Here is a 27112-nt window from a genome sequence, read left to right as displayed (position 1 = left end):
GTATTCTGTAGCCTCAACACAATTTAAAAGTGAAATTTAGTATGTTTTGAAATGTAAGGTGCAGACATGCCATCCAACCAAAGTTGAGCTCAAGAATACCTAAGACAACTATAAAAACACTGTCTCAAGATTTCAGTCTTTGTACATTGTTTTAATAAAAAAAAACCACTGCTTTATACAAATATACAGATCCCAATTTGTAACATTAAAATACAGAGTGCAATAAAGTGGCTTTGTAAGTTTTTTGAGACAGACTTCCTGTCACACTTAGACATTTATGATTATTAAAACATAATGAACAAGAGAAGTACAGATTTTCCAACCTCATGATTAGTAAATTCCTCTGCAAATGAATGAAGGTATACAGTCATCAAAAGGGGAACCAGTTAGTAAGTTGGATGGTCCTGCCTATTTTGTATTAATGTGAGTGAGAGACACAATAAGAGCTCTAAGAAACTGTACTTAAATGTTAGAAGTATGGGCAATATAGCTTTCTCTGACTTCTACCAATGATTACATCCTTGATATAGAAACATTTTTAAATGTAAAATAGTTCAGTATGATTGCATCTATATTTGTTCCACAATGACAATTTGTTAACATATTAATCTGATATATATGTATTTTTTGAGCTGGAATCATTTACAAAGAAACAATGAGAAATCTTGAAAAGAAACCATTAGTCCCAAGTCAAATTATGTGTAAAAGTTAAGTCTATGGAAAACAAATGTGTGGGCAGGAAACACTGGCTACATGACAATTTTTATTTCTAAGAGAAAGTCTTACGCAAGTAATAGTCTTCTTCTTCATTTTACAAAACAAAACAAAAACAAAACTCCTAAAATTAATCCCACAAATCCAAATTAGCTGAACTCGGAGCGACAAAGTGAAAGCGTCTTGTCATCTGCACATTAATTTGATAAATCAAACTACACTGGAAAAAAACAAACAAACTGCATCTGCTCCTGTGCAGAACTGATGATTCATTTCAGCACTAAAACTGTTACACAGCTCTTTTTAAAAGAAAGTTATATATTCGGAAAACCCAGACTATGTTATTCATGAAATTCCATAAAAGCTGTAAGGCAGCCAAGAGTTGATGGCATTTAAAAACAGCAAAATTTTACACTCTTAATACCCATTGATGGACTTTGTGCCAATATTTTAAAAATATGCTTTTCATCGACTATAGATGAAATGGTGAGAAAAGAAATACAGTACAATACTACATCATATCCCAGCACAGAGGTACTACGTTTGTATAAAGAAATCACTAAAGAGTTACTTGTTGTTGTAAATGAAGTTCCTGTCTAGGCATTAGACTGTAATCTAAATGTTGATAGTGCCTAATTTTGACTCCTAAGATAAAGAAAAAGAACTCATGTATCAAGATTAATTCTCTTTGGCCGCAATGGATACCATTTTCTCTGGGGGCAGTCTTTAGTTTGCTTTCTTTTCAATACTATGTCAGTGGGTTTCCTGGTAGAAGTCTCTGTTGGTGTGGTTTCTATTTGTGTTATAAAGTTCTCAGGTTCAACATCTGGTTTCCTATAACAACTGGAAAAGACTTCTTGATGGATTCTCTGGAGATGGATAACAGGCTGCATCTTTAGAACTTGGGAAAATCCGTCTCCTTGTTCAATTAATGCAGGCAGGGACTTACAAAAGTAAACAAACAACAGTAATGCTCCACTTTAGTCTCAGGTTGAAATACAAACACACAGGGACAAACACAATACTCTAAAATTTAATTTTTGGGGTCCAGAGCTAAGACCTAATTTTTTAGGTCATGGATATTCAACTTTACCTTAAAATACTAGTTTTAGCTGAGGAATTTTAATTAAAAGCTAAGACTAAACAGATATGTTCTATTCCTACAAATGCCTGGTAGTAAAATAAAACTTTGGTAGAATAGGAGGTAACAGAATTTCAGAGTTAAGGCTCTAGTGTCTGAAACTCCACATTTTAGGCTACTAAGTATTTTAGAAATCTTAATCATCATCAACAAGAGCAGGGAATCAGCACGTTTTTCCTGTAAAGGGCTATGTAGTACATAGTTTAGGCTGGGGGGAGGGGCTTACGTCTCTGTTACGATTATTCAACTCTTTCACTGGAAAGAAACCATAGATAGTAACTAAATGAATGGACATGACTGTATTCCAATGAAGCTTTATTTGCAAGAACAGGTGGCAGGCTGGATTTTAGCCTGGCCCACCAGTTCACCACTCCTAATCAAGAACATGCTATGAAGGAAGCATGAGCACCAGGAAATCATGGAATCAATACAAACCACAAAACAACGTTATAGAAATTTTAAGAACAGGGGAGATTATGAAAAAATTTTAAAATAATTTTCATATACTAGAAATACAAATGCTTTCCTGTTTATGTAAAATAAATGCCAAGAATATACACAATTTTATTACAATAATATTAAGACTATAACTTGATATGCAGTACAATACAGTGGTTAAGAGTATAGGTTCTGGAGCCAAACAACCAGGGTTTAAATCCTGGCTGAATTATTTACTTGGCAATCTAATTAGTCTCTCTGTGCCTCAGTTTCGTCATCTATAAAATAGGGAAATAGCAGTACCTATCTCACAGAGTTATTGTAAAGATTAAATGAAGTAATATAAGTAAAGCAGTTAGATAATGCCTGACCCATACTAAATGTTAGCTGGTATTTCTATCCAAAATTATTGGATTGCTCTCAGAACTCCAAAACATAATCAACCTTTAAAGAAGCCAGGTATACTACTGGCACATAGTAGGTACCTAATAATTGGTAGTCATTCTGAATGCTACTGCTGCTTAATAATTCATTAAAGATCTATTTAAAAGACTATGGACATTTCCTATTACAATAGACTACAACATATGTGGATGTTAAAAGCAAATACCTAGCTACACATTTTGTTCATTTTATAATTTTTTAGTATGTAGCTCTTACCTTCATGGCTTCACTCATCTGTTTAGCTACTGTTTCTCCTCTGCATTTCAAATTTTCCACACGAGAGGCTGCAAAGAAACCACCACACAGTATTTTAGGTTTTTTATCTAATACCAAAAGACAAGCAGATGCTATCTGGACAAACATCCGTTAAGACAATTCACCTTAGCTCAATCTTTTTTTTTTTTTTTTTTTAAAGATTTTATTGGGGAAGGGGAACAGGACTTTATTGGGGAACAGTGTGCATTTTCAGGACTTTTCTCCAAGTCAAGTTGTTGTCCTTTCAATCTTAGTTGTGGAGGGTTCTGTTCAGCTTCAAGTTGTTGTTCTTTCAGTCTTAGTTGTGGAGGGCGCAGCTCAGCTCCAGGTCCAGTTGCTGTTGCTAGTTGCAGGGGGCACAGCCCACCATCCCTTGCGGGAGTCAAAACGGCAACCTTGTGGTTGAGAGGACATACTCCAACCAACTGAGCCATCCGGGAGCTCGGCGGCAGCTCAGCTCAAGGTGCCATGTTCAATTTTAGTTGCAGGGGGCACTGCCTACCATCCCTTGCGGGACTCGAGGAATTGAACTGGCAACCTTGTGGTTGAGAGCCCACTGGCCCATGTGGGAATCGAACCGGCAACCTTCAGAGTTAGGAGCACAGAGCTCTAACCACCTGAGCCACCGGGCCGGCCCCAACCTTAGCTCAATCTTTCTTAGAATACTTTGTCGTCTATTAAACCAAGTCCTATTAATCTAGATAAATAAAAAGACTGAAAATATGAGAACAGTAGAGTAAAACTAATAGTTACAGGATGATCCACAACAAGAGTTGTATTATGAGTAGTCTTAACACTACATGCCCCTAAAGAAAGCCTAATGTTTGTTTTACGTATATATCATTTACCACTATGTTTAACATCTTCAAGCACTATCGTGTTTTAAAATAAACGTAGGCTAATATCTGATATTTGTACTACTATGAATTTTATAAAAGTAAATATATTTGGACTTAGAATTTATAATCGTGGGCGGCCGGTTGGCACAGTGGTTAGAGAGCAGTGCTCATAATACCAAGGTCGCCGATTTGACTCCCTCATGGGCCAGTGAGCTGCACCCTCCACAACTAGTTTGAAAACAACGACTTGACATGGAGCTGATGGGTCCTGGGAAAAAATACACAGCTCCCCAATAAAAATTAAAAAAAAAAAAATTTATAATCACACTCCATCAAAGACACCTGGATGCAATTTCTGGAAAAATAAAATCCAGAATAGGTTGTCAGTAATATTAATTTTCCTTTCTCCTTACTTCCTTGATGCTTTTCTTATTCCTAATACATTTTATTTTCTTCTGATCTTTGGAGATGAGAAAAATCACTCCATTATGAAATCATCTACAAATCAGCTTTCAGAATAGTGCTCACTAGCAATTTCTTGAACGTGTGAGCAGGTACGTAACTATGTTAGGATGACCACAGCTTTACTGGCTTCAACAGACTGGCACATAAGCCAGGAAGAGAATTTCTCTCATAGCTGTTATTTTTCTTTTCTGACTTTCCTTAGCTCAAAAAAGTGAGAACACATTTATTAAAAAAGGAAATGAACAGCAAAAGCAACTGAAAGAAGGCACTCAAAAGAGGAGAAAGGCAGAGGCAACACGATGGCTGCAAGAAAGGGTTCTTGACCATTTCTGTTACCAGAGATTTCTTTGGCAATTTGGTGAAGCCTATGGACCCTTCTCAGAATACTTTTTCATGTATTTGTTTCTTAATTCAGGGACCCTTTACATACAATGAAATGTGAGTCTTAAGTTTAATATTCAATCACCTTGGACAAATATATACCAGGACATTTCAATCATCCCAGAAAATTTTCTTGCGCCCCTCTCCCAGTCAATCTTCTCTACAAGAAGCATTCATTCATGTGATTTCCATTACACATTAGTTTTGCTTACTCTAGAAGTTAGAATGTTTTAAAACAAAATTTTAAAAATACAACTATTAAAAATTGTATAGGTAATATGTGTGTCTCTTTACTAGTGATTTACATAACAACATCGAGTGGCGGCTCTAACAGTTACCGTAATATGAAGATAACGAATACTACAATATTGTGAGGTATGTGCAACAACTGAAATTGAAAATATCTGTGGCTTCTAGTAGCAAAAGCAGTTATAGTACTGCTAATGCCACCACCACCATTTCCTGCATTCAGAATAGAAGGAAATGCTCGATTTCAGTTTAAGGTTAGTGAAAATAACAATGTAATTTTTTTTCCTATCCAAGTTCATAGTCCCCCTATATTCAAAGGACTGTATCTATTGTATACATAAAAACATAATGGGCATATTGTTTGAAAATCTAACTAGCATACTGTTTAAAAATAAGCTTATCCTATGTTTCCCAACTATGCAGACACTCAGTATATCTAGGTAAAGGGGGCAGGAACACGTATTTATGTGCATATGTGTGTATACATTCATCAAGCTGTGTGCTGTACGCTATACCTCAATATACACCCGCATATACACATAATGAACAAACTCTTTTTTAATATTTCCTCTAGAAAGTTGTCTCACTGTTATGCTTAGGGCAAGGCAATCATCATCTTCATTGTTATGCGTGATTCACAAAATAATCCATCATCTAAGTGATCCTTAATTTTTTAAACAAATACATGCTACTTGTTTTAAAAACGTGCCTATAAACCCACACTGGTGGGCAACGATTTGTTTTCCACCTGTTGCATAAGCAATGGCAATGTAAAAAATGCCAAGAGTAGTTTGGGTTGGTGTGTAAAATGGAGTAAGATCCTAGGCTTGGATAACTATAAACATATTTTCACACGTGAATATCTTCTAGAATATTCTAAAGTTGAGCTGGGCATATAAGACATTTATATTCCTGGCTCCTGACTACAAAATGCCAGCTGTACCCCTTCCGTTACTGTGGTAACCCAAAACTTTTTCAACTCCTACTTTTTCAAAAAGGCCGCTAGGGGGCAGTACTGCCTCCAGTGAGAACCAAGGCGTTTCTTATTTTTTCAGAACTCCCTTGGGAATAAGAACCTCTTTCTCTTAATCTTAGACTCCCTCGTGTTGAACACGGTGCCTGACATGTAGAGTTGGTGCTCAGTACGTATGAAGGACAAGGCTATGACAGAGGGTGCTGTGGAGGCACCAAGAGGTGAGGTCAGTCTAACAGAGGATTGAAGGGAGTAAAAGCTTCACAGGTGTTCTAAGCGAGTTGCCTTACAAGAGGATTTGGTACTGGAGGGCTGGGAGGGAGTGGGGACAGGAGGTGGGGTGGTACAGAATATGCTACACCAAAACAAGGGAATAAATCATGAAAGAAGAAAACACAGGAACCAGGAAACATGATCCAAAACAGAAGAGCAGTAAAGGAAATTCCCAGGGTAATGAGGAAAGGAACAGACAGGATATAAGCTTTGCCCCAGGCCTACAGAGCAACCAGTCCAGATTAGAATAGGAAGACAAAAAAGGCTCCCAGAGGAATAGCTCCAAGAAAAAGGAAAGGGTTTTAAAATGGATTTGATAGATAACCCTGAAGTGTTTACCCAATTGAGAGGAATTTTACAGTTCTCCTGAAGTGTCTGGGAAAGAATTAGTGACATACACAATAGCAAACAAAGTAAAGAAAAAAAATAAAGCCATTATCATTCCAAAGGGGGATGGGAAGCTGTTCAATGAAGAAAATATACTCATAGTAATGATTACCTGACTCATATTGAAGAACACAGTCATGACAATATTAATACTAAGTACTACTGACATATTATAAAAGTGAGATTAAAAGTGAAGCTGATGAGTGTAGATTATTCTTTTGAGAAACTTGGCTATGGAAAAAAAAAAAAAGTTCAGGGAAGAGAAACACAATGGCCTGAAAGCTTTCCCTACTTGATCCTCTGACAGCCCATTCCTACAGCAGTTATGAGCTGGCATACACTGCCCGTCAGTATTATGTAGTAACACCGTTAGCAACCCTGTGAGGCAAGCAGGTTTCATCAGCCTCCTTTTACAGATAAGGAAACAAGCTGTGAGAGCTGAGAAATTTATCTAGACTTGAACAGAATTAGAACCCATACCTCCTAGGATCCAAAGCACATATTCTTTTATATTCTATATGTAACTTTCCAAAATACCACCTTTGCCAAAAATTATACTATACTCGTAAGAATATAAGTTAACAATGGTAAAAAAATTAACTCCAACATAATGAAAATCTCTTAAAATAAAAATAAATTATGCCTGGTAAAGATTTAACAATACTATAGCTAAATCTGCTTTAATTATTAATGTTATAGTACCTTTTTAAAAAAATGAATTCCTTTCATTGAAAACTAAGGAAAATCAATAATTTTATGACTAAAACCAGACACACAAAGATTTTTTAAAAAGGGAACCCTCGTGCACTTTTGGTGGGATTACAAATTGGTGCAGCCACTATGAAGAACAGTATGGAGGGTCCTCAAAAAATTAAAAATAGAACTACCTTATGACCCAGCAATTCCACTCCTGGGTATTTATTCAAAGAAATCCAAGACACTAATTCAAAAAAATACACGCACCCTCATGTTTACTGCAGCACTATTCACAATAGCCAAAATATGGAAACAACCAAAATGCCCATCAACAGACGACTGGATAAAGAAACTGTGGTACATACTGGGGGTGCCAAAAAAATGTATACAAGTGGACACGTTGGTCAACGTTGCTCAAGCAGTTCACTGTAATCAGAAATGTGTGGACGCTGATAACCACTCTGAGCACCTCTTGTAATTGCAGAAGTCAAATGTGACTTGTATTCATCTTTTGTTATCGGTATATATTATTACAATTTTAATAGTTTTCCTTTCTTAAAATGTGTATATGGTTTTTTTGGAACCCTCTGTATATACAATGGAGTATTACTCTATCACAAAAAAAAAGAATGAAATCTTACCATTTGCAACAACATGGATGGACGTAGAGGATATTATGCTAAGTGAAATAAGTGAGGCTGAGAAAGACAAATACCATATGATCTCACTTATATGTGGAATCTAAAGAATAGAATGAACAAACAAAACAAATAAACTCATAGATACAGAAAACAAACTGATGGTTGCTACATGGGAGGGGTTGGGGGATGGGTGAGAAAGGTGAAGGGATTGGGAAGTACAAATTGGTCGTCACAAACTAGTCACGGGGATGTGAAATCCAGTATGGGGAATATAGTCAATGTTGTAACGGCTATGTAGGGTGTTAGGTGGGTACTAGACTTATTGGGGGGATCACTTCATAGATTATATAAATGCCTAACCAATGTGCTATACACCTGAAACTACTATAAAATAACGCTGAATGTCAACTATAATTAAATATATACATAGTCACGGGATATAAAGTACAATACAAGGAATATAGTCAACGGTATTGTAATAGCTATGTACATTGTCAGAGGGGCAGTAGACTTGGTGGGGTTATCACTTTGTGGGGGTGTAAATGTCTAATTATTATGTTGTTTCGTACACCTGAAACTAAATAAAAAAGAATAAAATATATATATATATATGTACAAAGGGGGGAAACAAACACAAAAATGATCACTAACTATGTGACTATTGTTATCTGTAAATGCATCAAAAAAGCATTTTCCAACATCAATATCTGCTTAGGAAATTTCAAAATATATAAACTTTTCACTCCCTCACTCAGGATCATTTCCGTAACTAGTAAGGGCACATGGGTACTCCTGACATACAAATGTCTCCCATGCTGATGGCTGGTCCCTGCCTTGTCGGAGATGGGGATGGGCTTTCTCCAGGTGCGTTCCCAATGGCTTTCTCACCATAGCCGTGATGGGCACATCCTCATGGCATCATTATTTACCCTCTCACCACACACAAAGGTGTTTAGGAACCCAAACTGTCCCCCCAAATCCTATGTAATCACCATGTAGTGCAACTAATGTGCATCGGAAATGTGACTTTCCTAATATTTTTCATCATAAATGAGTAGCATTTCGGCTACATTACAGATTAAATGGGTCTTTAAAGGGTAGCCTGGAAATTTGCCCTTTTATGTTACCATCTGTACATTTTTTTTTCCAGGGAGAAATGCGTTTGAAATTCCAAAGCTAAGATTAAATGTGAATTGTTGAAATATAACCATCTGTAAGGGAGTGGCTACCTGCACATATTCTGGCAGTGGCCTAAGCAAATAGACGTTATGAGGAAAGAAGAGCAACTGCTTGTAGGGTCAGCACGAGATCAGGAGGTACGATCAGGTCGACCGCAGAGAAACTTAAAATAGCTCCTCATCATCACTGCATGCTTAGTGAAGGACAGAGGAAAAAAAAGAGTGTCTCTTCAATTAACCTCAAAGAACATTTTTTAAAAGACAATATGAAAGCAATTATTAGTTTTATTAATAGGATCACAAAAGATTATAACTGACAAATGAAAACTCATTGGTAGATGGCTAATCAGAAGACTGATGCAAGGATATTAAAAAAAAAAAGTGTGCTCTTAAAAATGTGGAAGTTAGGTACCCTTGAGGACACTGCCTTCCCTAGTCACTTGCTTTCTAAAACATAGGGAAATGAAAAAGTGGAAATGAAAGATTGAGTAATCAATTGAGTTTTGCTTTCAGGCCACTGCACTGACTAAACTAGGAAACATGAACTTCCAAAGACTGCACAAATTCAGAAATTCAGCAAAAAAGCATTAAGTGAGTGCTTCCTTTCTCTTTCCAATGGAGTTTATGAGCCTATGAGCCTGAATGAGCAAGCATGTATAACATAGGATGTCTGGCTTGTGCTGGTTTCTAAAGGAGTAACTAAAGGCATACGAACCATGGTTTGTAAAGCAGCGTCCCTGGTAAAAATGAAACCAAAAACTAAGTGGCGATTTATGACTTTCTGGAAGAGAACCCTATGCTACCCTATGAACACACCCGCTAGGCAGCAGGTATGCAATCTTCTGCCATCCACTCCTACCTGCACCTCACCAGCTCCTGCAGTACTGAAGAGCTGTATCTCTCTTACGGCGCCAAAGACTTTCAGACTCCTAGCTTGTGTTTATCTGGTCTCAGCTAAGTCTCTCACCTTATCCCGTAATGCTCTTTCCCTCTATTTCCTTCACTACAGCCTCAGTGGTCTTTGGTTCCATAAATATTCAAGCCCATTCTTGACTTAGGAACCTTGTTCTAGCTCTTCTAATTGAAAAGTTCTTCCGCTTGTCACAAGATAAAGCCCTTCTTGCTACTTCCTCAAAAGTGTTTCCCATCACCTAAACACAGCACCCTAGCACTGACGTTACTTACTTTTAGATTTGTTTATATTTTTCTGCTCCCACTAGAATGTAAGCTCCACAGAGCAAGGACCTTGCCGAGGCTGCTCCTCCACAGAGACACTATGCATGAGTGTCTCTGGCATATAGTAGACACTCAATAAACAACATATATTGAATGCACGATGAGTAACAGTCATTCAGTATTTATTGAGCATGGTGCTATATGCTGGCTACATATAATGCAAACTCAAGTCAAAAAGCTCATAGAGGTTTCAGTTTTATGAGTGATCATACACAAGGGAATACACAAATACTCATACACTGTAACAAATGCTATTAAGGAAATAAACAAATGTTATGATAGAGAACTGGGGAGAGGCTGTTTTAATTAGGGTGGTTAGGGAATATATCTCTCTGAGGAGGTAGCAGTTCAATGAAAAGAAAAAACTGAGACAATGGCAACCTGACAAGCACTGGGGAAAAGCATGTGTGAAAGTGAGGCACTTTCAAAGAACTGAAAGATGAGCCATGGGGCTAGAGCAAAAAGGAAAAGAGCCTGAAATGATTTGGAGAGGTAAGTGGGCGCCCAATCATGTAAAGGAATGCTAAGAAGTTTGAAGCTTATTATATAGTTTTTAAAATTGGAATATTTTAGGATTTTGAGCAGAGGAATGAAAGCTGATTTGTGCTTTTAAAAGTATCTTAGACAGCTAGTCAAGTTGGCTCGGAAGTTCCTAAACCCCCCACCTTTGTCCAAAACATCATTGGATAAACATAGAAAATTAAAAGAGCATATCCCAAAGCATATACAAACTAAACATTTATATGAACCAGAAAAAAAGGAAAGTGTACTAAATCAGTTAAGTCAAATATCACCTGCCCCCACACACACTAGGCTCAGACAGTTTATATAATAGATGAATCTTATCCTCTTTTCAAAAAACAAATAACCTCTATGTTTACAAACTGTTATGATGGTAGTATAACCTTGATGTCAAAAATGGAAAGGGAAGGTATGTTATAAAACACCACATGTTCATTTGTGTGTGTGTTGTGACTGTGGGTGCAAATATACTATAGGAAAATATACTAAATAAGTATAGGTAAGTTTCATTCAACAGTGTATGAAAGGAAAAATACGTAATGAGAAAGTGAGGGTTTTTTTGTGTGAATGGAAAGATAACGACCAGAAAAACCTGTCAATGTTAATTCACCACATTGTGAGAGTTAGAGACAAACAGGACATACTCTAGGGACACAGGGAAACTTTATGAGTGATAGAAAATGTTCCATATCTGGATTGTGGTTGTATACATTTATCAAAATTGAAACATGTAAATTATACCTCAATAAAGTTGGTTAAATAAATATGTGATCTCAGTTGATACAAAAGAAGTATTCAATGAAACTAACATTTATTAATAATTTTAAATTATGACCAATTATTACCACTACTATTCAACATTATATTGATGGTTATAATCAATGTAATAAAACAAAAAAATGTGTAAAGTTCGAGAAAAGACAAATCCCCTCCTTACTTGCAAATGATTTATCTACATTTAAAAGAATGTAATTAAAACTAGATAAACCACTAGAGTTCAGCAAATAAAAATCAGTGGTGTTTCCAAACACCAGCAACATTGAATTATAATATGTAATCCTAAAACATTACCATTTTTAATAGCTACAAAAAGGTAAGGTATCTAAAAACAAATAAAACATGTATAAAACCTATATAGAGAAATTTATAAAACACTATTTTTGTCTTATAACCATTTTTATTACATGTTTTGAAACACTTCTCTACATGCATTACTGAATGGCTATCATATCCATTCCCTTAAATAACGCAGTTCTCAATGAAGCAAGTGGGCAGCACTCATAACCATCATTATTACGTGTGTTTATAAAACACTATTGAAGGACATTTTGAAAAACTCAAAATGCAATATAATTATGTTCACGAATGGGAAGACATATATTGTAAACATGGCACTTCTCTCCAAAGTGATCTATAAATTAAATGCAATTCTAATCAAATCCCAATAAGATTTTTCAAGAAATTTAACAAATTGATCCTAACAATTCCTACGGAAGAGTAAAGGGACCAGAATTGGTAACATAATTTTGAAGAAATTGCAATATATTAAGACTTCTTATAAAACTACAGTAACATGAAAAGTGTGATACTGCAGGAAAGACATCCAAGTCAACCAATAAAATTAAGAAGAGAGCCCAGAAACATATATGGACACTTAGTATATTAGAGAATGGCGTCACAAAGCTGTGGAGAAAAGATGGGCTAGCCAATAAATGATGCTAGGACAACTGGTTATCAGTATGATAGAAATTACATCCCTTCTTCCAAAATTAAAAAAAAAAAAAAATTCAGAGGGATTCAAGACCTAAACATGATAATCAAAACTCTATAAAGAAAATAACAAAGGATCTTTATGTCACCTGAGTAGAGGATTTCTTAAATACACTGAAAGAACAAATTATAAAGGAAAATAACTGGCAATTCTGACTACATTAAAAGTTATATATATGCATATATGTATATACAGAGGGTGCCAAAAACATGACTACACATTTTAAGAAAGGAAAAACTGTATTAAAATTGTAATACTTAATATATACCAATAACAAAAGATGAATACAACTCATGCTTGACTTCTGCAATTACAAGAGGTGTTCAAAGTGGTTACTATCAGTATCATTTTAATAGTTTCTTTCTTTCTTAAAATGTGTATACATTTTTCTAGCACCCTCTGTATATATAATCATTATAAAGTTAAACGACAAGCCAAAACTTGAGAGTAAATATTTACAGTGTTTATAACCAAAGGATTAATATTTAGAATGTGTGTGCATGCACGTATGTATATGTGCCTGTGTGTGTGACTCTTAGAAATGAATAAGAAAAGTTCAAACAACTCAATAGAAAAACGGGCAAAGACTATAAATAGGCAACTCACAGAAGAACCTGTATAGGGTGAAAAAAACATAGGAAATGATGCTCGACCTCTCTTTAACTACTACTGCATGCCCACCAAATTGGCAAAAACTATACTCTACATGTGTGTGACTAACAATTGTTGGCAAATGTGGGGAAGCAAGAACTTTCAAATACTGCTGGTGGGAATGTAAACTGCTACCACTACTTTGAAGGGGTAGAAAAGCTCAAATGTAATAAAGCTGAATAGAAACAAACCTTATGACCTAGAAATTCTGCTTCCAGAAATCTACCCCAGAAAATCTGTGGCACATTTATATTATACAAGGAGACAGGTTAAGAATGGTTATTGCAATACTGTTTATAACAGAAAAAGTAAATAAATAAACACAGCAAAATCTAAGTGTCCCTCAGTAGAGGAATGAATAAACAGTGGTGTATTCATACTCTAGAATCCTATACAGTAGCTAAAAGAACAGAAAGCTATGTGTGTATACAAAGTTGAGGGAAAAACCTAAGTTGCAGAATGGTATGATCAGTACGATACAATTTATATAAAATTTAAAAGGATGCTATACATTGTTTATGGACATACAGCAATAAAGTAAAAGCATAAGAAGCATGAATAGGAAGGATCCACTCAGCCTGAGGATAGTGGTTACTTCTGAAATAAGAGGGGGTGGAATGGGATGGTCGTAGGGGTGCAAAGAAAGTTTTAACTGTATCCGTGTCTTTTAGTTTCTAAAACGGTCTGAAGCAAGTTTGGCAAAAATACGAATAGCTCTCAAGTATGAGTAGTTGGTACAAAATGTTCATTATGTTTTACTCTGTATTTTCTACATGTTTGAAATATTTCAAAGATTTTTTTTTTTTTTTTTTTAAATCAACTGTGCCTGATGTATTATATACAATGGAATGGAAGAGACCAAGAGTGAAACAGGAAGACCTTCTAGAACGCAGGTGTAGAAATCCTGGCTAGAGTGATGGATGGTGATCTAGACTGGAGGTGATAATACTGAGATGAAGAGAAGCTGATATTGAGATTATATTTCAAAGGAATAATTTGTAGAACTTATTGATGGACTGGATATGAACAGTTCAGGAAAGACTCAAGGTTGACTTCTGGCTAAAGCAATATGTACATGAAGGTACCATTTTATCAGATGGCGAAACTGGGAAAAGAACCAGTTTGAGGGCATGAAAGAATCCTATTTTAGGTTCATCTTTAATTTCTTCCACTCAGACATAAGCTCTTTATAGGGAGAATGTCTGCTTTACCTTTGTATCCCCCAAAGTTCCTAACATAACTATGCCAAATCAATATTATACACATTGGTATCCATTGATTCTACATCCATGGATTCAACCAACTGTGGATTGAAAATATCTGGGAAAAAATATTACATTGTTGCTGATGTGTATGTACTATGTAGTTAGGCCTATGATGGTTGCGTCTGCACTGAACATGTACAGACTTTCTTCCTTGTCATTATTCCCTAAACAATGTAGTATAACAACTACTTACACGGCATTTCCATTGTATTAGGTATTATAAATAATTTAAAGATGATTTAAAGTATACGGGAGGATGTGAGTAGATTATATGCAAACATAATGTTATTTTATATAAATAAGGAGTTAAGCATCTGTAGATTTTGGTATCCACGAAGGTACTGGAACCAACCTCAAGAGATACCGAGGGTTGAGTATATTGTGTTTTGAAAACCAGACAACATTCTTTAAAAGTGTCAGTTTTAAAAAAATTTGAAAATCACTTAATACTCATAACAAAAAGAAAAAAACTTTCAAGACGTTCCCATAAAAGTTTTCCCATGCAGTTTATTCAGATTTTTAGGTTCCATATAAATTTATGCTTTCCACATTCCTCCTAAGATATTTTAATTAATGTCATATGATTTTACCAGTTAGAGGCATTATAAGCTATGCAGTATTATAAGGCATACCATTGTAAATGGGATAAAATTTATAATAGGGTTATTACATAGCATCTCCTTACCAACTACTACTTATGTATTTTACTTATAGCTTACAGAGCCCCTTATCTCATGAAATTCATAACACAACCTCAACAAGTAGGTGGATATTTCTATAGTATTTAGTGATAGAGCTGTTATTCCCACCTAAAGCATCAGGCTCCAAATCTAGAATTTGCCGTGAAGATGCTGATGCTGGGGCCAGTCCAGTGGCTCAGGTGGTTGAAGTGCTGAGGTCGCTGCTTCGATTCCCACATGGGCCAGTGAGCTGCACCCTCTACAGCTAAGATTGTGAACAACAGCTCTCCCTGGAGGTGGGCTGCCGTGAGCAGCCAGAGGTTGGCGTGAGCCGCCTCGGGCTGCTGTGGACTACCGTGGGCTACTTTGTGTCAGCAGGAGTGGCCAGCAGCCAGTGTAAGTCCAACCAACTACCTCAGTCGGGGGGCGGGGGGGGGCGGCAAGGCTTGTAATATCAGCATGGGTCAGGGAGCTGTGTCCTACACTAGACTGAGAAACAATGGCAGGAACCAGAGTGGGGTTGGGGGAGGCAGAAGAAGGGGGAAAAACAATAAAATAAAATAAAAAGAAACTGATGCTGAAGTGACTTGTCCAAGGATACACAGCTAATAAAACTGTCAATTGGGCCGGCCCGGTGGCTCAGGCAGTTAGAGCTCCATGCTCCTAACTCCAAAGGCTGCTGGTTCGATTCCCACATGGGCCAGTGGGCTCTCAACCACAAGGTTGCCAGTTTGATTCCTCGAGTCCCGCAAGGGATGGTGGGCAGCACCCCCTGCAACTAGCAACAGCAACTGGACCTAGAGCTGAGCTGCGCCCTCCGCAACTAAGACTGAAAGGACAACAACTTGATGCTGAACGGCACCCTCCACAACTAAGATTGAAAGGACAACAACCTAACTTGGAAAAAAGTCCTGGAAGTACACACTGTTCCCCAATAAAGTCCTGTTCCCCTTCCCCAATAAAAAAAAAGTCAATTAGTTATGCTGTGCTTAAAAGGCTGATGCTATTCTAAGCTTATAGACATTATGAAAATGTATAATGACAAAAATCACCTCAAAATTTATCCAATAGATAGATTCTGATCATTCTTTTGCTTACTTTTGAAGTCAGAATCATATGATAGAGATTTTTCTAATACTACATAACTGGAATGGTAGGAATAAAACCACATAATGATTCTTCAAAGGATCATTTAAGTAAATTTGTTTTCCCTAAGATAAAATGGTTACCAAGTTTCTTTAGAGGAGAATTAACTGTATCTAAAAAGTAATAATACTTGAGTATATTATGATACCACAAGTTTCAATTCTTATTTTCATGTTGTTCAGAACCAAAACAAGTATATGTCAACCACTACATTTTGGCAACTCCCTTTTTAGTGAGCCATAACAACTAAGCATTAGATCCTAGGTCAGTTTCTATTTTCAAACACAGTGAATGCTGTGACTTTAACCAATTCAGAGTATCTTTATGCTTGTACTTCCCCATCTCAGTTTATTCTATTAGTTTGGGAGATTTGGGGAGGGCTGGGGGATGTGTTAGGAAGTAGTTCAGAATTTGACAAAGGTAAATGCAACGCCATAAGTATAAATATCCCTTACAAATAAATCAAGGTCTTGTTTTTCTAATAGTTCAGAAAGAAATGGTACTTTTGAGCACCAAAGGTAAATTCCAAATGGTTTCTTGGGAAAATTATTACAAATTTTTAAATGTGAGAATTGAGCCATTTAAAAATATATGTGATCCACATTTTTAGCAATGCCCTTGTTTCTGGATTTACATAACTTTGTATCAATTTGGTTTCTCTGTTTTAGAGGATGCATCTGAATGGAAACAGAATTGAGTTTAAAGGTATAACAAGTGTGTCTATCTCTTTTAAGTTCAACACTATATTTTTATTGGATTTAATTTTGTAAATGATGAAAAACCAATGTCACTAGGGAGTAACATCGTGAGTGCTTTAATAGTATAACTTTGGCTGTAATGCAAAGAATGGATAATGTAATAGCAGAGATGGGAGGATATATATTAGAAGTTAGAGAGTAGAAAAGTGTTACAATAGTCTAGATCAGGAGAGCTTTACACAGAGCCCAGATTCCTGGGTCCTTTTCCTGGAGATTCCGAGTCAGTAGGTTTAATCAAGTTCTCATAATCCTTAGTGAAGAGCTAAACAAGGATGACTGGCAGTGAGTTAGGGCATCAAAGGGAAGGTAACCTTGACACTGACACCTTTAAAAGAGTATTAGGAACTCATAAAAATTATAAGCTAATGCTTCATTTTTACCACAAATGAACAGACTCACCTGAATCAGGGTCGTATTTTAGGTCCAGTGGAGGTACAACAGGGTGGTACTGCTTCTAAATATAATACAAATTAAAACAGATTTAATTTAACCACTTAGTCTCATACAAACATTTCCTTCAACTAATGTAAGAAAATATACTATTAGTAGTACCATTCTTTTGCAAAAAACCCCAAACAAACCAAAAAACCCCAAAATTAGATCCTGAAATCTGTGGGGAAGGGAGGGGAAAAGATCAGCCAAATTAAGGCTGAAGTATGCCTTTACAGTATTGCCACCTACTGCATACACTAAGAAATAACACCATAAAAAAGTATTGAAGAAAAGCAATGAAGCAAATTAAAGGCACAGAAACTAAATGTTGTGTTTAAAGTACTACGTAGTCTCCAAATTAGAAATTGTTTTATAAAAGTTCATTTTCAGACAAGTGTTTGGAACTCAGAACTCATGTTCCCACAGAAACTCTGTTTTAAGAGGTGGCTAGGCCATGCCGGCAACACTAAGGCCTACACATCCCATGATACACTGGGACCATGGTAGCAGAACTATAGGAACAGGTTCCATAATTCAGACAAAAAGAAAGAGGAAAATGTTCCTCCTTACTCTTGCCCAAAGCTAGCAAGAGTGAAAAAGCTTTTTTTAAAAAAAACACTCTTCAGTATCTTCGCCCCATCCATTTGTATCACTCTTTAAACTTCCACAGCACTACCTCACCTAGGCCTGCCAACTTTCTTTTATGCGCTACTACTGATTACTAGGTTTTCTTCAGGGAGGGAGGGGTAGTTATAGTGAGGGAGACCATGGAAAATATCACCTTTTAAATATTTTTCCTGAGGCAACTTTAAAAAAGGGGCAGGGAGATGAAGTGGGGTATTTGTTTGAGGACTAACTGCTATAGAAGAAAAAATGAAAAATTCTGCTTGTAAGTATTTTTTCTCATAAAATGACTAAAATATTTTAGATAAAGTACCTGCCTTTACTGTCTAAGACAATTCTCGAAAGGAAAGCAACTGAAAGATTTGTATGTGAAGTATGTTAATTTCAAAATTAACAAAGAGCATAATAGAATCTAAAGCAGCATGTACAACGTGTTGTCGTAGTTCTCATTGTAGACGCCATTGCCAGCAGACCTACTCCTGCCCCATCATGATTTTTGGAGCAAAACAAATTACACACAATTCATAAAGAAAATTTCAATATTATAAACAGGGACTCAATCTTCATCATCAATTTAACTAAAGCATCTTCCAAAATATATAATCATATACAAACAATGTGCCAAACATAAATGACAAATAGAAAAGCCTTAAAAGATAAATTTATTTTTGCTTCCTGGTCTCAGATTTAGAAAGTCATTATCAGTCTTCCATCTTCAAATTTTATTTTAGTTATCAGTTATGTTCAAAACCTAGTGTGACTTAGAACAGGAAAAAGTCTTACAAGAAACAAACAGTAATTGAGGAAGGAAAGACAACAAAAACAAAACGTCATTTATCTCCACATGGATCTTATACTTTAATTTTTTTAGTGTAGTAAAATAGATGTAACATAAAATTTACTATTTTAATGGTAAATCATCTTACCAGAATTTCTTGTTTTGCTTTTATGGTTTTGATGACACATTCAAGGATCTTTCTGGGATACTGCTTACGTTTTGTGGCTAGATCTACTATGATTTCATCAAACTGATCTTCAAGTACTTTGATATCAGAATCTATTTCACAGGGGAAAAGAAAATAAAAATTCCTCAAAACACATTGTTTATATTCTATATGGAAATGTACATACACTAAATTTAGAAAGTAAAATAATTAAGGAAAACAAATTTGGCAAGTTAATGGATGCCCTCACTTTGGGACTGATTCATGTATGCAATGAACAATTACTAAGCACCTATGGGAAGCCAGGCCAAAATCACAGAAATACAAAGAGGAACATATCATGATCTCTGCTCTCTAAGAGCTCACGGTTCACTGGAAGAAACAGACTGCCTGTGGAATTTAAGACTTTAAAAAGAAAGTAACATTTGAATGGGGCCTTGAAATGTTAAGTGTAAATCCATTGGATAAAAATAGGAAAGAAAAAAATAATAGAGAGAAGCATTTTAGGCAGAAGAAACAGTATTTGCAAGATCACTGAGTCTCCGGGAAACAAAGTTCTAAGTGGCTGCAAGGTAAAGTATACAGAAAGAAGAATGATAAAATAACTAGTCTGCAAAGGGCATTTAATGACAGCAACGCTAACAAATTTTGACTTTTATGTGCTGTACCAAAGCTGTGACAGTAGTAGTGAGTGGAATAGCTAGATCTGAAATAGGTGTAATTGGGTAAATGGCAGGAAAAAGGAAAAGATATAGTGACTTTATTTAGCTAAAACCATTTTATCGGTTGACTTCCTATGTTTTTAAATAGTGATTCTCAAACTTGAGCAGAATGAATAGTCAGCTGGGGAACGTGTCGAAAGTGCAGAAATTTTAATTCAATAGGCCTCTGGAATGGAGCCCAGATATTAACCATCACAGATGAAATGAATGCAGGTGATACATCAACCTTATTTTGAAAATCATTTCAAAGAGTAACAAATATTGAGTAGTTAAAATACTACAGAGCTAGGTCCTCAGCTTAACTGTCTTACATAATGTGTTCCGCTGTGTCAAAGTCTATGCTAAAAATGGATTTATTTATTTTATTAAGTAGAAGCTTCACTGGGGAGAAGTACCGTATATATTTTTTGAAACATTTTGAGACATTGCTGATACATATCAGCAAATAGTTACATATTGGGTCAAGATAATTGAGGTGTTATACATTGGGTATAGCCTTTATTTATGTAACTAATATTAGTTAAGTCCAACTAAATTACTTCTTTTGAGAGTATTATGAGAGATGGTCATTTCTTACTTTGAAATCATTTAAATGAGCAGCCCTCCCTAAATTTTAATTTATCCATTTAAAAAGTTCAATCACTAACCTGAAAGGAACAATGTGTTATTTCGCAATCAGTTAAAAAAAATCAAGTCTCCCAGCTAAATCTTCTATGTAGGGAGGAAAATGGTTTCCTAGCGCCACCTAACGATAAAGCTATAATACTGAAATGTATAAACAATTTGAGCAGGGAAGAATTAGTCATTAATTTAACAAATATTCAGTGGGTGCCTATTATGTGTCAAGCTAAGTGTTGAAAACATAGTGATGAGAAAAACAAATACAGTGCCCGCTTTCAAGGAACTTACATTTTTAATTCTTAAATGTGCCTGATCAAGTCTCCTGAAATCAAGTCCGTTCAGGGTAGTTAAGGGGCAGAGAGGAAGGTGGTTTCACTGGCACATATATTCATTCATTCATTCGCTCATTCATATAAAGATCTCAGTAAACAAAAGAAGCAAAAACCTCTGCCCTTGTGAAGCTTACTTATTGCTCCTATATATTAGATCAGATGCAAATCCTATTAATTCTATCTGCTGAACATGTTTTTCTTTCTCTCCTTTCCCACTGTCTTAGGACAAGTCTTCACCATATTTTGCTGTACTACTGCAATACCTCCCTAAGGTCTGCCTGCCTGGAATTTTTCCCTTCTCTAATCCATCCCCCACACAGCCAGCAGTTAGCATTATAAAATACAAAAACGTTTCATGTTCTACTTTAAAATCCTTCACCGGTTCCCCATTACCTACAAGATAAAGTGTAAATTCCTTAGCATATCCTACAGGGCTCTCTGTGATCTGGCCCCAACTTATCTTTCTGGCCATATCTGCCATTAGTTTTCCCAATTCACGTCTGACATTTTCCAAACATATCACTTTTTTGTGCTTTTACACATGCTGTGTTGTTTGCTTTACATGTCCCTCCTTTCTGTCTAGCACATTCTCATTTATTACATGCATTTAACTTAACAACCTCCTCTGTTATGTCTGCTCCCACTTCCCAAATAGTGATTCCTTTTCCATTTCCATTAACTATGAATCCTAAATGGTGAGGATCGTGTCTTTTCATCTATTTCCCAGCATTTGGCATAGTGACTGGCATTTATCAAGTGCCCATGAGAAAAGGTAAAAGTGTAGTATTCACAACGACTTCACCGCAGTTATAACGATAAAAAAGGGAGAGAATATAAATATTCAACCCAAGCCACCAACCTGTCAGAAAATACATTTCTTAACTTATAAATTGATGAATCTTATTGCTAAAGGCAATCTGGACCAAACGATGAAGCAATTCCAAAATGACTTCACAGAACAAGAGTCAGATAAAGACACAGTAATGGATGTGTAGTTTGAAAATACTCCTAGGTGATTCTGATATACTCCCGCTCCCCTATTAACTAGCAATCACTCTGATAATATTTGAGAAATCCAATGTTATTGTTGTGATGTTTTACTATATAAACCAGAAAGTGAATTTTGGTGACTTTGAAGAGATAACTACTATAATAATCCCAAGGATTAGACAGTGAAGTCTTCTGGGTAAAGTATTATCTTAATGTTGAGAAGAAAAATTCTAACCACAGAGGGTGACTTGATGGGCTTGGAATCAGCCCGAGGGTATAACTGAGACATCAGAACAGTCAGCAGTGGTATCAAGCTGTGCTAGTCAGATCTCTGTAACATCACCATGGGGACAGACAAGACACTCTGGCTCTCCTGTCAAGGTAGACCTTCCCCTGGACATGGGTGGACAATTCTGACTCTCTTCCCAAATTGATCATTATTTTTCTACTGAATTTCTTCCTTCCTATACTGAACATTTTCTTTCTACTAAAACTTTGATTTCTTCAGATATGTCAACATCATTAGTTAGGGTACTACCAAGGCTGCTTTGGACCAGGAAAATATTCTGTCTTTTAAAGGCAGTTTCTCCAAATACTGGCCTCATTCTTTATATGGTCCTCTTATTGTTTAACTTCATACTTCTGAAAATACTTCACTATCTACTTGTAAAAATCACTTGTAAAAATACAACTTGATTCATAAGGTATTAATCATAGGAATTCTCTGGGCCTGTTTCTTCATCTGGGGATAATTCTATAGCATTTTCCAATAAACTATTGACAATGGTACTTGTGAAGATTAATCAAAGTCTTATTGAGAATGCCAGATAGAATATATGAAGGATCAAGGTATCTACTGTGTTGTTTGCTTCAGATTACGACTTCAATAGTCTTCTAGTTTTCCCTTCACCCACCCAGCAAAAAAAAAATTTTTTGAAGTAACATTGAAAATGGGGATTTAAAATTAGCATTCAAAATAAAATTAGCTACAAAAATAACTCAGAAATTAATGACAGAAGGAAAAAGTTAAATCACATACCTATGAAAGACTTATCTGAAGCTTCTTGCCATGCTTGACCATTAATGCTGACATTCTCTTGCACAGCTGATTCAAAAGTCTGCAATAAATTCACAATAGTCAAGTCACTAAAAATAACTGTAAACACTAAATTCAAACATTTTTGGCAGAATAACAATTTCAGATTTATGATAGGCAATATAAAGTGACAGACTAGCCTCTTAGTATATTTATTTTCAATGAAGATTCCATTTCAATTATTGATTCTACTCACATTTTAGCTCCATAGCCTATGCTACCCATGAGAAAATCTGATGCCAAATTTTAGAATATGCTTGTAAACAAAAACACACACTTCTTAAATGAAAGAAAAAAATAAAAGCTAACAAATTTGGGCTCCATTGCATCTCAAGGGTGTAAGTACAATACATGCTGTTGAATGAGTGTCAGTGTTAACAAAAGTGAAAATATACAAGCTTAAAAGAAAGTGAAATTAATGTCCACTTTATAAAGGACTGTATTTTTTAGAAATGTGTACTGAAGTAGGTAGGGATGAAATGACATGAGCTCTGGAATTTTCATTAAAATTGGAAGTGTAACAAATTTTTGATATCTGTCAAATTTGGTGATGGATATATGGGTGTCCACCATACTAGTCTATTTTTTATAAGGTTAAAATGTTCACATACATTAAAAAATAAAGGACAAAACGAATTTGGTAGTACCACTAAAATTTTAAATGCACATTCCCTATTACCTAACAATTCCACTTCTAGCAAATAGGACTATTCTCATAAAAACATAAAGAGGATGTACTAGGAATGTTTATTTCAGCACTGTTTGAAATTATGAAATATTGAGGAGAAAATAACAAAATCTAAATTAAAAATTAGGAGAATGGTTAAATATTCAATATGTCCATACCACACGATACTTAAAAAGAATTAAGTATATCTGTACATAACACTGACAAATAATAGTCAGGCATATTTGGTAAAAAAAAAATTTTTTTTTAAATGTGGGGGCAGTCACTAACAATACATCAGCATGACACTATTAATGTAAAAAAATAACAATACCAGTGAGAGATGTAAAGCCATAAAAAAGTATAGAAGGATTACACCCTCCCAGGACCCTCCAAAATAGTAAGTTATTTACAGAAAAAAAGAGTTGGGGGAAGGAAACTCAAAGACTGCTTTATGCTTTTTTTTATAATGAGGATGTATTTTGTAATTTTGTATTATTAAAAATAAGCATAAATTAAGTATATGATGAATTAAAATACATATTTACACTTCAAAATTTTTTTAAAGTAAAATCCTTACGTTATATATAAATTTTCAAGGATTATCTGAGAATACAAATTGTCTTTGTAGTAGTGACTGGCACAGTTGTACCAGTATTATTTTTTTTTTTAGTATATGTTTCCATATTATGCAGTTTTAGACAGACACGTCAACAAAACTAAAGCCTCTGCCTTTTATTTGCTCTTATTTAAAACACAAGTGAATTCTCTTAGTAGTTTAAGTTTTCAAAACTTTATCTTCAATTTACTTTATTGCCCATTAAATAAGGTATAGTGGGTTAAGCCAAGTTCCTATTTTTCTGCAAAGTAATTGAATGTTCTAAGTACCTTAGCATTTCCTAGAAAGGGGTGAACTCTAAGCATTACACAATAAGGTCTTATCCCAAAAATTATGTCCTATGGTACGTGTCTATTCTTCCCTTACTTGCAAGGACATTCACTCTGCATAACAGCCATGTATACAAAACTGAAATACAGAATCACAATTCAGGGAGTGTTTCTTCATTCTTCTGCCACTTACCCTTTATTTTTACTGTTTGCATTGTGGTCATTCACACTCATAAGTGTGCTGCATTGTAACATTTTAAACTTTTTTTTTCTACATATAGATTGTTTGCAACATATGACAGTCACGCATCCTCCAATTTGTTGTATCTTTCCCCAAAAAAACTTCAAGGCTTTGCAAAATATTTGAGAAAGTAAGGGGAAATGTGTTCTAAGGGCCAGTGTGTGATCTTAGAGAATTTTATAATCAAGACAGCTTCCTGATCTACTTTAGACTTGTAGGGAAAATGTTTTCATTCTCCTTACAAGATGTTCTAAAACAGGCAAAAGTAAGGCCAAAAGCTAGCCTGGTGACTGACTTCCAGGATTCCCTTTCTTGGAGAATTCTTCATGGAGTATATGTCTGCACTATCCAATAGGGGAGCCACTAGGCCACTGTGGCTACTGAGGCCTTAAAATGTGGCTAGTCCGAAAGAAGACCAGCTGTAAGTTTCCGACACCAGATTTGAAAAGCTTAGCACGAACAAAAGAATGTAAAATATCTCGTTCATTTTTTATTACAAGTTAAAACCATATCTTGGATATAGTGGGCTAAATAAAATATATTAATTTCATCTATTTTTCTTACTTTTAATTTCAAGTTACATACGCAGCTGGCTTTGTACTTTTCTACCGGACAGCACCGATCTAAGTAAATCACACCCAGCTGACACTAGATCTATTTCGTTCCCTCGCGTTTCTCGGGCTGCTTCTACCGGAGCGTACGGCCCCGCCGCCTCTGCAGAAGCCTGGCACAGTCTCTTGAGCCCTGAGACCTGGGTAAAGGGGTAATAAGACAAGAGATGGCTACTGGGCCCGTACCCACTGCGCATCTCGCAGCGCCGGCTCCCGAATCTCCTCTGGCAGCGCGTCTCCGAGCTGCTGCACGAAGCAGCTGCACAATTCCAGAACTTCCGTCACGGCCCGCTTCGAGGTGCAGCGCACCCGGAAGTCCTCACGGCAGGTGGCGGGGACCGAGCTCCGATCTTCTGCCCAAGCCACTTTCTCCGCGTCCAGCGGAGGCGAAACGACCACCGATTCAGGAGCCCCCGCCATTTTTCCAGTTTGAACTGTGGGCGGGAATTCTGGGAGCGGAAGCGAGTTCGCCGGAGGGAGGCGCAAGCGTGCGTCCGGAAACTCCGTCTGCCGCCGCAGCAGCGTTCCGCCCGGGGCTCCGCGGGCGTGTCGCGCGCTACAGCAGCAGCGGCGATGGGGACGGTGGGCTTAGGGATGGTGGACTGTCACTGCCACCTCTCCGACCCGGACTTTGACCGCGTATGTGAGGGCGAGGCCGGGCCGGTGGGAGCGGGGAGACCCCCGTTTCTCCCCTTCAGGTTGCCTTTGCTCTCCTCTCTTAGGACGAAGCCCCAAATCCACCCAGGCCCCTATGGCCAGTGTGACTTGCTCATGACTCCGTGTTTAAATTAACCTCAGTCGTACTGATTTTTCTTTCTGATTCTGAATAGCGACAAGCCCTCCGTCTCCGCTTTTATTTGCTATTCCGGGTTACCTCCCCTTGGCACTTTATCCCCCCCGCCTTTCGGGTCCCGGCTGAGAATCCACTTTCCCCAGGACGCGGTCCCCGAAACCCGGGCTCGCTCCCACTCACCGCGTGCTCCAGTTCTAAAGGGGGAGAGAAGCAAACAAAGAACAGCACACACTCAAGATCGGAGTTACAAAGTGTTTTACCCCCTGCATTGGAAACTAGGGGCTCTTAATAGAGAAGGAAGAGTGGCGTCTATTTTAGGGGAAACCTCTCAAGAGGTGACGCTTAAATTGGGGGATGGAAAGGCGGAGAGCCAGCCAAACAAGGAGGTGGGTGTACGGTGGTGAGTAAAGCAGGCAGGTTGAAGTTGGCACATTCGTGCTACCAAAAATGCATGACCAGCTAGAAAGAGGGAGACGTGAAACAAGACAGAAGAGGTTTGCAGGGGGTAAGTGAGGTAGGGCAGTGAGGAGTTTGGGTTTCATTAGGAGAACAATGCGAGTCTCCCAAAGGGTTTCTTTAAAAAGGAGAGTGACAGATCTGGTATCCATTTAAAACCATTTTGCGGATGTGTTGCAAACGGATAGAGGAGAGCAAGAGTGGAAGCTGCTAGACCAGTCTGAAGGCTTTTGCAGTATGTAGACAAGAGATGGTGGTGGTTGCATGGGTAAGTTGAGAGAAGTAGGTGGATTCAGGTATATTTTAGAGGTAGGATCTGTCGTATATGCCGAGGAATTGGATGAGAAAAGGGAGAAAGACAGGAGTTAAAAAGGGAGGATGGTGGTGCTTTGTGCTGAGATGAGGGCAGACAGGTTGGGGAGGGCAGGCAGAGGAAGAGGTGTGTTGGGGCGAAAATAAAGAGTTACATTTGGCACATGTTGAGGCCCAATATCCATCCAAGTGGAGATGTCATACAGTCATTGTTGAATGTGAATCTTGGGTTTTGGAGAGGATGACAGACTGGAGATAAAAATTGGGGGCTCATTAGCAT

At 36.8% G+C, this 27112-nt stretch overlaps 2 protein-coding genes across 8 annotated transcripts in view; one reads left to right on the top strand and one right to left on the bottom strand.

The window, feature by feature from the left end:
• The window catches only part of NSL1 (NSL1 component of MIS12 kinetochore complex), a 51131-nt gene extending 25440 nt beyond the window's left edge, over positions 1-25691 (bottom strand). Inside the window, exons 1-6 of one of the 2 annotated variants that reach the window (XM_019738086.3) lie at positions 25458-25691; positions 22808-22886; positions 19086-19216; positions 17503-17557; positions 2954-3021; positions 131-1658 (exon numbers count right to left, since the gene is read on the bottom strand). In XM_019738086.3, the coding sequence (XP_019593645.3) occupies positions 1380-1658; positions 2954-3021; positions 17503-17557; positions 19086-19216; positions 22808-22886; positions 25458-25691 (846 nt within the window). In that variant the 3' untranslated portion in view covers positions 131-1379. Of the gene's footprint in view, positions 1-130; positions 1659-2953; positions 3022-17502; positions 17558-19085; positions 19217-22807; positions 22887-25457 lie in introns of those variants that run through there. The other variant, XM_088801651.1, reaches the window with a different exon arrangement.
• Positions 25682-27112, top strand: part of TATDN3 (TatD DNase domain containing 3) — a 33040-nt gene continuing 31609 nt past the window's right edge. For 5 of the 6 annotated variants that reach the window (XR_012492928.2, XR_002137868.3, XM_074322306.2 and 2 more), the window contains exon 1: positions 25682-25910. Coding sequence is in view for 4 of the 6 variants with exons in the window: in XM_074322306.2 (XP_074178407.1) it covers positions 25845-25910 (66 nt within the window). In the remaining 2 variants the exon portion in view is untranslated. The remainder of the gene's footprint in view (positions 25911-27112) is intronic. The other variant, XM_019738083.3, reaches the window with a different exon arrangement.

This window comes from Rhinolophus sinicus, chromosome 11 (assembly GCF_057876585.1).
Source record: "Rhinolophus sinicus isolate RSI-liver-muscle chromosome 11, RSI-T2T, whole genome shotgun sequence".
Taxonomy (NCBI): Eukaryota; Metazoa; Chordata; class Mammalia; order Chiroptera; family Rhinolophidae; genus Rhinolophus; species Rhinolophus sinicus.
Note: the sequence above shows the minus strand (reverse complement) of the source record. Positions and strands in the feature narration are given on the sequence as shown.